This window comes from Parasteatoda tepidariorum, chromosome 9 (assembly GCF_982258835.1).
Source record: "Parasteatoda tepidariorum strain Cologne lab strain chromosome 9, Ptep-v5.0, whole genome shotgun sequence".
Taxonomy (NCBI): Eukaryota; Metazoa; Arthropoda; class Arachnida; order Araneae; family Theridiidae; genus Parasteatoda; species Parasteatoda tepidariorum.
This window is the reverse complement of record NC_141763.1, coordinates 44,604,671-44,618,326: the sequence shown is the minus strand read 5'-3', so window position 1 is coordinate 44,618,326 and position 13,656 is coordinate 44,604,671. Positions and strand designations below refer to the sequence as shown.

Sequence of the window (13,656 nt, the reverse complement as noted above, 5' to 3'; positions counted from 1 at the left end):
AAATACAGACAAAATTTGTAAGGAACGTCCATTAAAATTCTAGATCTTATTCGAATTAGCAATTTAACAGTTTTGAGCTATATTATAAAACGAAAATATTCAACATTTGTGAAAACTAAACAGCTAAAAATCTTTCCCTGTTGAGTTCAGCCGGAAGAAAATAGGTCTTTTAATATATTTGAAATTGTGGAAACTGTCCTAACTTTAATTTCAGTTTTTTCAGTTTAAGGAGTTGATTTGCAACTATTAATTTGCATATTTTAGACCCTCTTTAAAACTTCATTCACTTAAAAAATTATTTACTAAACTACAGTACTAAATTTGCTACTAATTGTTTAAAATATTTTCCATAACATATTAATTTAAATTGTTCATCCAAAGACAAAGGAAAAAAAACACGATGTTACATCTAGCAATATATGGCACTCTTTCCCCACACGCACGAGTTACAAAATCTCGAAAAAATTTTTGCTAGCAAATTTTAATAAAATAAAATTTGTATTTTGCATTGCATATTTTGATATTTTACCTATTTTTAGAACAATCCGAATCCGCTTACTTGTCACGTTGAATCAATTTCCGAAACAGATTAAATTGAAAAACGGCAAGCAACGAGAAAACAGTGTGTCGAACCAGATTGCTCATCGAAACCTAGAGTAAACAAATCCTACGATTTACCCACGCATGACGTCACTTGCAGGTATCCAATCAACTTTCAGTGAAACTCATTTTTGATTAAGCAGAGCAGTGAGCAATTAAAAATTAAAGATGCCGTCTTTTGAATAAAAGATTCAATGCTTAATATTAAATCTATGAGTGAGAAAGCAAGGCTTTCCACATCCTGCCTGAATGGTTAAGAGTAAAATGTTCTGCCGACAGTGACCTTTCACATTTACCGACAATTTTTAAACACTAAATAAGTTATATTTGTTTTAATTTCAAGCTTAACTTAGAAACCAGTCGAATATTCACTACACACAATAATGGACAAAATAGTAGAGCATTATTAGAAATTAACTAGCTAATTGGCTGCTTAAATTTTACACAAATAGAATTGGAAAATAATACGCGATACCAACTCTGTGTTAACATCAGGGGTCTGTCCAGACATTTTGTGAAAAATCCGACTTTTGTAAAATTGTGAACATAAAATAAACGTTAAGTCACATTCTTTCAATCAGGGTCCTGTTTTTATGAATGTGTGCAAATGGGGTCCGGTTGTTGCAAAAAACTTTTTCAAGGAGTTTTTAAATTGAAAATAGATACAAGATTATGCTCAGCACTGTAAAATTATAATTAAAAAAAATAAATTTTTCAAAAATAAACAGCAATTGCTGTTTCTAAATTAGAGATGCAACATACAAATATTTGGTATTTAGCCTAAACTGCTGAACGCAGAATATTCATTTCGGACGAATAATGGAAGAAGCGTCTGCCGAAAACAAAACTTAATTCATTTACATCCATCCTTCTTGTTTTTCCCCCTTGGAAGGGTTTATTCGATTAACAAAACAAATTTGTGAAGGGTCCGATTAAAAGAAAAATCAGTTTGTGAAGGGTCCGTTTTTATGAAAAGATATTTTGTGAAGGGTCCGTTAACGGGCCCAAATTTCTTCTAAACAGACCCCTGAATATGGTAAAACATTGAGATCTTGCAATTGCATACTTTTTATTTGCAATCTTTTATGTTTATCTGAAACAAATAAAAAATGACTCTGAAATTGTTGGGGTTAGGGAGCTGAGCGAGGGGAAAAAAAAATGTTTATCACATAAAATATGGACAGATTGGAATAAATTTGCAACATGATAACAATTGTCTTTTGCTCCGGCCATAAATATTGAGAAATGACAGACCTAAATAAAAGGAAGTTTTTAAAATATTGTATAAATAAATTGGAACTGTAACAATTATATCACCGAAGAACACTCAGCAATGTAAGAAGTCGGCGAAATAATCACGTTAGCTAAGTAGATTAGAGATAATTTTTAAAGCGATAATAAATATTTAAAGAGATTTCCCTAAAAATAAATAGGGTCAAGGTGCTCTTTCAAAAACAATGGCACAGTCTGTTTTGAAGAGCACTAATCTTGATAATTTATCTATCTAGATTAGTGCCTAACGGTAAAAACACTCAAATAAATAATCAACTTAGTGGAAGAATAATTTACAATAGTTATGGTAATCTGAAGTTCTTGGTTTTTGCTACAGCAATCTCTTTCCTTAAAGTAAAAAAAAGAGCATTTTGTTCTGAATAAAAAAGGGGGAAACATTTTAACAAAAAGGGTAGGGAGGGTGCATTTACCTCTGTGCAAGTTCAAGCAGGGTGGGCCACACTTCTAAAAACACTCAGGGAGTGAACTGGTTTAAATAATATATAATATATATAAGCAGTCAACTCATCACCCTCCATGAAAAATTTCTCGCTACGACCCTATCGTGATCGTGAATACGTCATATAACTTTTTCGTAAAATCGCGAACTCAGCCGTAATTTTGCCTAGCCTTGTTTTAGTCGATGGCCTTAGTGTATATTTAATTAAAATCTATAACAGATTGAATTTGGATACTTACATGAAGTACTCGTAAGACTGCAATGCCGCAGAATTCGTCTGGGAAAATTACCAGGTTTCGACTGAATACATTATGAAATTTTTTAACTCAATTTAGGTGTAATTTTACTCTGATTAAGCTTATTGATCACATAAATTCTACCTTTCCTATACGAGAAGGAATTCCAAAGAGGAGCAACGCATCAACTTTTTTGAAATTATGAATTTTATTTATAACTTTTTTGTTGAAGAAGCTTTTTTTTTCTTCCAATCTAAGCTTTACAGTTTTTTAGAGTAAAGATGCAGCAACAGTCAAGAAAGAAATAAGTGTGAACAAACAAAGTTGAGTAAAGAAAACAACCAGATAGGTTTTTAGATCATAAAAAATCTTAGTTCCATTTATTTGATTCGATTAGCCAAATTATTTTATACGAAACTTTTGAAAATAAACTAACTAAGCTAAGCAAACACATGTTTTCATTGCATAAAACTTCTTACTCAAAACTGCTTACTCGTTGCTTCGCCAGGGTAACGGTTGTAAAAGTAGGTTGGCTTTTAAGGACAGTATTTAAAAATAATGCTAACCAGACCTCGTTGAGAGCCAAAGAAAAATCAGGGTATGTAAAATAACACATTAAAAAAAAATAAGATTATGCTTATTCCAGACTAATTTTTAAAAAAGCAAACGACAAACCAAAAATAAATCATTTGTTCTACTCAGGGATGAGATTTAGTATGGAATAAACCTTTTCTTTCAGGACACTAGAAGAAATGGGTGGGACAGGGAACAAAAAGGATGAAATGGGATGGAAGACTAAAAATGACCAATAACAATTTTTTAAGTAACAAATAAAACATAAATAGCTAAAATTTAAACAAATTTAATGTGCGTGCAAGAAAGTTAATTTTTTCACATCCATTATTTCTTATTTTCCATTATACAGAATTTTAAAATCTATATATCATATTAGTTAAAGATAGAGTATTCAAGGTACTTTTATAAAAACTAGTATGCTATTTGTAATTATAGATTCTATGTGTGATTTGTAGTAGCGTATATGTTTAGCATACAGCTGGTTAATTTGAATTGTATTTATAGAGTTTAATAATGATATTTTATTAGTTCTTTATACAATTATAAAATTAGGTTTTCCTTTACTCCTTGAAAGTTAATTGTTTTAGCTTCTTGAGAAACTCATAACACTTATTTTTCTTTCCAATCGCTGCTTTTTTGTTTTCGCTTATTTAGAAATGATGCAATTAACAGCTTCCGAATAAATACTAACTATTAAAGTTGTTTAAGAAAAAAAAAATCAATATTTAATACTTTTAATTTTTTTTGAAAAAGTTTATTTTTCTTCATTTTGGAAGAAACTTCCATTAGAACAATAATCAGTTAATATTTGCTCACACCAATATTTAATTAATACTTGTGAGTTCAAGACATGTACTGGATTTTGTGACCGGATATACTCCGTTCGTAACACTGTATCGGTTGAATACAAACGGCGGTGTTACAATAAAAATTTGTACACCAGTTTAGTATAAATAGCGATTTGATTCCTACTCGTGAATACAAATAGTGATGCGTGAATCAGAAATAAATTTAAGAGATTCATGATTTGTAATTCAATTACATTAATTACACTTACTGATGCGTGAATCAGACTTAACTGAGACTCGTGAATTGGTAATTAAATTACGTTTATATGAATCACGAAATGTGGATGTATGAATCATCAAGACTTAACTTAGATTCACGATTTGTAATTAGATTGCATAATTGTGCTGAGAGAGCTAATGATAGCGTTATTTCAAATCGCATGTGATTTAAAAATGCATAAATAGCATTAGTAAGGATGGCGAAATAAGATTCCCTCATTGCGATAGAATTAATCGAGATGCGTGATTCGTAAATTGTTCGAATACGAATCACTCTATGAGATAGTGTAATTCAGAAAAAAGATAAGTACATGAGCGGAAAAGCTGAGTGATTTTTTTTCACCATAGGAAACAAACAACTTATAATTAAAAAAAAAAATTGTAATCCTAGTTTGAATTTCATCTATTGTATAACTTATTATTCTCAATACAGAAACTCCTTGGAGACTGAACAAAATTTAAAAGCCCATTTTAATATATTTCTAATCGAAAATATTATTTCAGAGATTTTAATAATGGAGAGACAATGCCCTAAAGCGTTTAAAGTTTAGATATTGAATCATAACCGTTGGTTTTAAATCACTAAAACAAAAATAAGAACATTTGAAGCGAATATCCTAGATATTGAGTAAATAAGGAAGTTTAGACAGCATGGATAACAATCGCAATATTTGTTTGCTTAACAAGCAATAAGGAAACGATAAAACTATATCGTTTTTTAAGATTTGTGAATGCTGTCTAAGTATCTAACAGAAAATAAATTTTTAAGCAATGTACTAGCAGGCACTTCTGTTCTCAAAATCTGGAAACGATTGTTAACTACAGGAGTGCAGAAAATTCTAAGAGCCTAATAATCCCCATCTTAAAAAAAAAAACTATGTTCTCAAGAACACTTTTTTTTAAATAGGAAGGTTTTTTTAGTTAGTTTTTTATAGGTTTCAAGTTTTTATGTAATTTGCGCTTTTTTTAATGATTTTACACAATGAATAAATTAACAGGTGTATTAAAAAATAAGACTTCAAAATATATATATTTTATAAGAAGAATAAGTTATAGGAAGAATATTTTATAATTTAATTAAACGGCACATTTAATATATATATATATATCTTTCAATAGAGAATTGGAAAAAAAATATCCCCATAATTGCTTGAATTTTCCCTTGAGCTTCGATCACGTGATGGGACATATTCTGCACCAGTTGTAAACTACAACAGATTTTGAATTTTATTCATACATTATAGCAACTTCACATTTCACTATACGCATTAAATATTCACTACATATACTAAATATCTTTCCAGTTAGAAAAAAAAATATTTTTCATAGAATTTTAGGACATCTGATTTATTATCGATAACTATAAGTTAACTGTGAAAACAAAAAATTTATCGGAAAAATAGTCAACATTGTAATCATTACGAGACTGGGATTAATTGGCATTTTGTTACAAAAATATTTCATAAAAAAACATAAGAAAATACTTGATATTTAATAAATTATTTTAAGGGTAGATAGGAAAACCAAATTTAAAATACTTTAATCTATTTGCAGTTAAAATAGAAGAGCAGTTTTGATTCTTAAATTAGCCGTGAGTCAAAACAAAACAAAAAAATAGAACCGAAAAAAGAAAAAACGAACTATACCTTTAAAAGACCCACCTGAAATTAGCTTTTTAAAAAAAATTTAAAAACTCTTTAAAATAAAAATAAATAAAATAAAAATTGTGTGCATGTAACATTGCATGATTCGAAGCTTATATCTCCAAAATGGCCATTTTAGTCAGAATTTTTTTTTCGTTCTTTTTTTACAAAAAACTTTTGTCAAAATTTACTATTTACCATAATTTATTTTGTCATTATTAATCTCCAGGTAAAGGGCAGAATTACTAAACTTCCACTAAAAACTATTACAGAAAATTTAACGAAACTTGATTGTTACCAAAGTTTAAAATTCAGATCTGCGTTATGCCTCATACTAAGTTAGTTAAAAATCTCTAATTTGTAAAGAGAAATACCCAATGCGACAGCTAGATATCAAACGAAGAATTTATATTAATAATTCGAAATTACTCTTCAAAAATAGTTTTATGAATGGTAAAAATTAAATTTGAAGAAAGCAAAACAAATGAGTAAGAATTAAGGGATATTGCCACTAGCAATTAGGGGGGGGGGGTAATATAAGAATACAAGTTCAGAAGCTATTTTGAATTAAAAGTAATTCTAAATTACACTACAATCTTTAAAATATAGTTTTCAAGTGGACAATTGTTTTCTAAAATCCAAAATGGCAGAAGACTCTTGAAAATATGATAGAAACTGATGTAGACAACTTTAAAAGAGAAAAAATACGTATATTTTGCTATCTAAAAAAGATTTTAAAGTGTGTACATTCTATAAATAGTTAATTGTTTACGATGTTGAAATAATTTTACCAACTTTCTGGAATCCCATTAATCCGAACACGTGAATTTGTGTCACAAGTTAAACAAATCTTTGAGAAATATGAGTGATTTGGCAAATATATATAAAGCTATTAATCATGGCGAGAGCCAAATAGTGAAAAAGAAATAACACGTACATTTTAATACTTTGACGCGTAATCTACTTTACACAAAAACAATTTAAAACCTGCAATCACAAGCTTTTAAGCTATATTTTAACACAGAAATTGTGTTTTCGCAATTTTTCTTAATAGCACTAGAATTACCTTAATTTATAAAATGTTTTTTTAATTTATATAATTTGAAACAGAAATTCCCTTAAGATAATATTTAAATTCGGTTGAATTTTGTAATTCCGTTAGAATCAAAAATGTAAAAATTTTTAATTATTATTTTTATCAATCTTAGCAAGTTTCCTTGAAATCGCGTACGCTAATTTTTAGTTTTCAAACGTATTTTAAGGACTAGCAAACCGCAAAGGAACGTTACCAAACTTCCTATAAAAGACTGTAGAGCTTAGCGTCACAATTCGCAATCAAAATAATTTTGCGTGATATAAAATAAGACATACTGTCGTATAATACCGATTTAAGAGCCTTAATTTTTGACGAAAATCACTGAAAAGTTGCCAATGAGGCAGTTAAACGGAAACGGGGGGGGGGCAGTATAGAAAACATTTGAGGCTTACATACACAGTTTCAAGGGGAAAAAATCTCACTTATATTAGATAAGAACTAAATGTTATTGAATTATAAAATTAAAAATGCGCAAAACAAAATTTGCTTATTTCTAAATTCCAAAGTCATGCTTAGTTTTATTAACAAAAAGTTAACCAGTAGAGTTGAAAATAGTATTGATATATCAGTTAATATTGCAATGTGTAAGTAAACGCGAGAGTGACATAAATTTTAAGCGATATGAAGAGCTGAATGTCACTCACCAGCCAATAAAAACTTTATAATTCTGATATTAGTACTTCTTTATTAAATGTCCTGCCTTCATTGTATTTATACTCATTCGCGCTTAATACTGACACAGAGCGAAGGTGATGACACAGAGTGCAAAGGTTGGAAAGACAGGGGTCTGTCCAGACATTTTGTAAAAGGTCCTGTTTTTGTAAAATTGTGAAAAAATTACTCGTAATTTGTGAATGTAAAATAAACGTTAAGTCATATTCTTTCAACCAGGGTCCTGCTTTTATGAATTTGTGTAAATAGAGTCCGGTTATTGCAAAATACCTTTTCAATGAGTTTTTAAATTGCACATAGATACAAGATTATGCTCAGCACTGTAAAATTATAATTAAAAAAAATTAATTTTCAAAAATAAACAGCAATTGCTGCTTCTAAATTAGAGATGCAACATACAAATATTTGGTATTCAGCTTATACTGCTGAACACAGAATATTCGTTTCGGACGAATAATGGAAGATGCGTCTGCCGAAGACAAAACTTAACTCGTTTACATCCATGTTTCTTGTTTCAATTAACGTTAACTATGTGTTATCAATTTTTAGCTCTAATTAATGTGATACTTCTAAGATTGGTATCAATACTTCTGTGCAAGGCTTAATATGCATGGAGACGCACGTGGACTCATCTGCTGCTCTATTTTCTGTGAATTTTTGATGGAACGCAGAGCTTGATGAATGTTCTGATGAATATTATTAAACTTAACTTTAAATCATTCATTTTTGCAAAATTTATATTAAACTATTATTTTCCAGAGTAAATTATAGGTTATCTATCTCATTTTTATCATTAATGTTTATTTTTGCATATTTGAAAGTACGTCTAACTGTAATTGTGATTTATTATAAAATCATTTATTATAAAGTCATCAGATTTGAATTTAGCATAAATAGATTTTAATGTATGTTAAGAAATTTTTTTAAAGTGTTTATTATTCCTGAATTTAAGAATACGTCTTACATTAAAATATATATATATATATGCACAAATTACAGTTAATTAGCATCTGCAAAAGATGTTTAGGCATGTAAAACTTAAAAAATTTGTCGAGCCTGATGCATACTGCATATAAAAAAAATAGAAGAGATAGTTCTCAAGGTATGGAAACTGAATTTCGCGATAGTAATTTTATCGAAAAATATCGAAGGAGAGAGTCCTTGAACTCTTATGATCCAACAAAATTAACTATATCTGTAAATCCCTATTTAAAATTTAATTTACAATTTGGGTCTTAATTAGCAGGATTTTACAACATAGTTAGATTAACAAAGTTGCATTCTTGAAAAGCTATGGCAAATAATAAGTTTAAAGGGTTCCTCATAATTATTGGAGATAATGGAGAATTTTCAGACGCTTAAGTTGCATTTTTTTTTAAGCTTTGTACGTACGTTTACATGCCTTGATGGACAATTAAAGTGAAAGGACAAGCGAATTAAGTGAAGCAATAGTGGCATTATCCCTTAAGCTATTAAAAATAAACAAAAATGATACTTACTACTTGTATCTTGTTTTGGTGTGTTACTGGGCGAAGTTGCCCAATTGACTTTCATTTCCTAAAGAGAAGCATAAATATTAGAAAAATATAGTTTCAAAGTAAAACTATTTAAAACGATAACTAAAAAAGAAAAGATAAATATGTATCCTTAGAAAAATTAGTACAAACATTTTAACACATTATAAAATACTTACCAGACACTAAACGCATTAAACGTATATTTTTGTAAGATCAATTTTAACTAACTATTCACTATCGCTTTCTCATCCGCAAAAAAAAAGAAAAAAAAACATGTAAACCTGTTACATCTCAGAGCACAGTTCGCTAATTTATTCTGCTAGTAATTCTACATTTTTTAATATGTAGCTAGAGATCAGAATAGCTTTACATATTTTGAAGAATAAATCGAGAATATCACTCCGAGATGAACGATCTATTAACTTCTCCATTTTTTTTTCTTTGACCAACTTACCTGATAACTTTTAAACTAAACCAAATTTGGAATCTCGTCGTTATTAAACTATTTTGATCGTGTAGAATAATATACCCCCAACCTGACTATCTCAAATTCAAAAGTAATAAAAAAAATAAAGAAACAAAGGAAAAATGGGGGAAATAGCGCCAAAAAATGAATTTAAAAAAAGAAACCAAACCTGTATCAGTTGCAAAAGCTTTCAGAACTTGGCCGATGGCGGCAGACAGCAACAGAATGCTGAAATATACTGACAACATAACTGAAGCTAGATACAATTTTTGATCAAAATATGCAATAAAATGCTTTCCCAATAAATTAATGCAAAGAAAGAAATAATTAAATTTTAACAACAAACCGATGTAAATTTAGTAAAAAAAGTTATCTAAAAAAAAAAAAAAAAAAAAAAAAAAAAAAAAAAAAAAACAGCAAAAGCTACTTTAAAAATAAATGGTAGCAAAAATAGCAAATGGCTTTTAATTTGAATTTTTGTTTTCTTAAAAAAAGTTTATTTTTCTCAAATTATTTTGTTAATTAATAAAAGTAAAAAAGAAAAGGATGAGTAGTAAAAAGTTTGTGAAAAGGATGCATTTAAACCTTACGTTTTGTAATCTACAAACTTGTTAATCCCCCATAAATGGAAGTGTGTCCATCGTATTTCTTCCTGAAAGGAAGAGGTTAAACCATTAGTCAGTTTTAAGTCTCATTTTCTACTCATACTAGTCCAAAACAAATGAAATAGAAGACATGGAGGCCCCTACTTACCATAGCCTTTAAGCAGCATAATCACCCTAATAGTTAATGACACATGCTTACTTTCAATTATGAGGGAATAAAATACCGATATTCTATGTGTGTCATTGATATTAATACACATGCTTGACCCAACCAACACGTCACCTTTACATAACATATTTTAAATACATAAACGATAAAAAATCATGTGCTAAACTGAGCTAATTAAGTTAATGGCCAGAAAGTAAATTATAATTATTCCCCAATGCCGAATCTACACCTAAACATTGAACGTAATTCAAATTATGAAGCTTATTTGAAATTGCAACTGTATCCCTTACAAAGACCAAAAATTTAACAAAGGTAAGATGAAATTTTAGAAAGAATTTGGAAAAACACATTTTTGAATATTAACTGCTGCATCTCCCTTAAGTCACGATTAAAATGAAAAAAACAGACATTTGGAAGAAGCTTTATTTTTATAAATACTATTTCTCATATTTAATAAATTTGGAAGTCATGGGGATTGATTATATTTTCTTCATATTTCTTCTAGATCGTCATGAGCCACTAAAAGTAATTTTTCAAAAAAAGGTCAGACGGGGTTTCCCCTTTAATTTCTTAAAAATAAAAACTTCCCAGACAAGGAAAATTTTAAAGTAAAAAAGAAAAGAAAAAAATCACTGACATTTTTAGCTACTAGGAAAATTTCAATGTAGACCATGCATGCCAATTTTTAACACTGATTTTCTGACTTAATGAGGATGGAATCATGGAAAAGTTTCATTAAAAAGTGGATTTTTTACAACAAATAATTGTAATAGAAGTTGTTGTTATTTAACTCGAAACTCAATAACTGATGACTGTTACTGACAATTCCAAGACTGGTTATTTTCCTGGTATGAGTTAAGAATTTTCCAAAGATTTTTGTAGAAAAATGCAACTAACTTTTCCCGACTATTTCCTTCTTCTTTGAGTCATAAAATTTTCTGACAATTACAGGGTTTCCCATTTCTCCCTGACCCGTGGTAGCCATGACAGATTATCATTGTTCACTGATTGAAAAAATATAACTACTTTCCACAGATAATGTTTAATAAGTTGGTTAATTTATTTATTTTCTGCTAAGAGGAGTAATGGATAGCTGGCAGTAAGGGTTTTCGAACAGAAGTCTTAGCAGTAGATAAAGGCTTGGATAGGGAACATTGCGCCCAAAAACACGTCCACCTTAATTTAGCTTTTTCTACAAGTTTTTTCTTCAAAAGAATAGAATATAAAACTATCAAATATTAAATACTAATTTAACAAAATAAAAAAAATAAAAATCTTAAAGCTAAGGACCAAAATCACTAAAGTTATAGCGGAACTTAACTTGGTTTTGAAAGGGACCAACCAGTTCAGCTAATAGTTATAATAATCACATATGTGAACTCATACCTTTTCTTGATAAGCACTAGTTTGAAAAACAAAAATTTGCCTTAAGTCAGTTTTAAATTAACAATTATTGTCAGAATTTTAAACTTGAGTTGCTTTTTGTTTTCATTATTATTTATTTTTCAATTTGTCCTGCTTTATGTTAGCAGTGATTCCTTATTCTAAATAGATACTGGTTCGTTTTGTTGTTCATTAATGTCATTTACAACAATCAAAATTATTGGTTTGATTTAAAACAGACCTAAATAATAGTGTGGAACAAATTTCCTTCTCAGTATTTATCAGTTAAGTATTATTTTACTAATAGCAAAGACCTGATTAGTTAAGTACTTTCCAAAATATTCAATTAATAATCATATGTAATCCTTATCATAATAACTGAGATCAGATACTTCGTACAATAAGAAACAAGGAGCTTAGCGAGAAATGAATGTTTTATTAAATTCTATTTTATAAATCTATATTATTATTAATGCAAAACTTGTTCTTTCGGTATGATATTATGCATCTGCATTTTTAAAGCTTACGATAAAAGTTACGATTTAAAAGTGCATCACTTGCACTCACACAAATGATCACTTAAATAATAATAACAACAATACATTAAACATTAGATTGGGATTATAGCATTGATTAAGCATTGGAAAGGGTGGGACATAAATAACCCTTTCGCGCTTCGAGTTGCAAAGCTCGCGTATCGCTGAGATCGGGGTCTCGCGAACGTCTGTCAAGTGCCGGGTTTTTTTTTTTATGTAAGCCTAAATCCATGAAACTACCGAAATATGAAAGAGATGTTTTTTTTTTTTTTCAATGTATTTTAAAATAGTTAAATGACATATACTGTATACATTTATTTACATAATTTGTTACTTGAGCTTTTCCGTTTTTAAATGCATTTTTACTTAATTGTCTCAGTATTTATTTATCACTAATGACATTGACATTATATATACTACAATGTTTTTGGCGCCAAAATATGTTACTTAACCCTTTCGTTTCAGTGTCGCCAGCCGTGCACATTGCATGTTTGATCAAAGATGCTTTAGGATCAGAACAATCAGAATATATTACAGTATCTATATCGAACTGTTTTAGAATCAGTATCTGAAATGTTTCGCATCATTTCTTCGATTTCAAGTTAAGTTAAACATTTTTGATGCTTTGACATTTTAACTATAAAAACTCATGTCTTCAAGATTTCAACTAACAGAGCCTGCAACCCTAATTCACAACGCTCTAGTGAAAATAAGCTCTCCCAATTTGCTTTAACTAATACCATGTACATGTGAGTAATTTCCAAAAGGTCAAACCTACACGCATCTCAAATCCTACTGACACAAAGCAATCTTGTGAAAAACAATTATAGTTTTTAAAACAGGGGTTGCCGCTCAATTCTGGAGGGGAAAAAAATTCCCCTTGTTTTCCCTGTACATATTATACACAAAAGAGGAAACAATCATTGTGCTCTTGCCTAAGCTATATTAGGGTAACTATACTAGTTTTAATTGCCGGAAAAACTTAACAGCTTAAGATACTTAAAACAGTATACATAGCAGGCTACAGTGAAGAAATACCATCCTTAAATATCCCATAGAATGCGCTTTAAGTGGTCACCATTTTCTAAAAAACGAAAATAAGAAATAATTCTCCCTGTTGTTTAATAAATTTCCTGCATTTTCCAGATTTGCCCTGTGCAGTGGCAACCCTGAAAACGTTGCAGAAAGCAATCACAAATATGTGACGGCCGGGGATAAACGAGAAAGCGCTCTGGTAAGCTGACGTGTCAGCCAAGAAATGGGAATGTTTCATGCCGGAACGTATACGTGACAGTCGACACGAAAGGGTTAAATATATTCAAAAATAAAATATAATTAATAATTTAATAATAAAATAT

At 29.4% G+C, this 13,656-nt stretch overlaps 1 protein-coding gene across 9 annotated transcripts in view; it reads right to left on the bottom strand.

The window, feature by feature from the left end:
• Positions 1-13,656, bottom strand: part of LOC107445231 (nucleolysin TIAR) — a 106,981-nt gene that overhangs the window by 32,747 nt on the left and 60,578 nt on the right. For all 9 annotated transcript variants that reach the window (XM_043039964.3, XM_071186438.2, XM_071186439.2 and 6 more), the window contains one exon: positions 9,122-9,179. In XM_043039964.3, the coding sequence (XP_042895898.1) occupies positions 9,122-9,179 (58 nt within the window). The remainder of the gene's footprint in view (positions 1-9,121; positions 9,180-13,656) is intronic.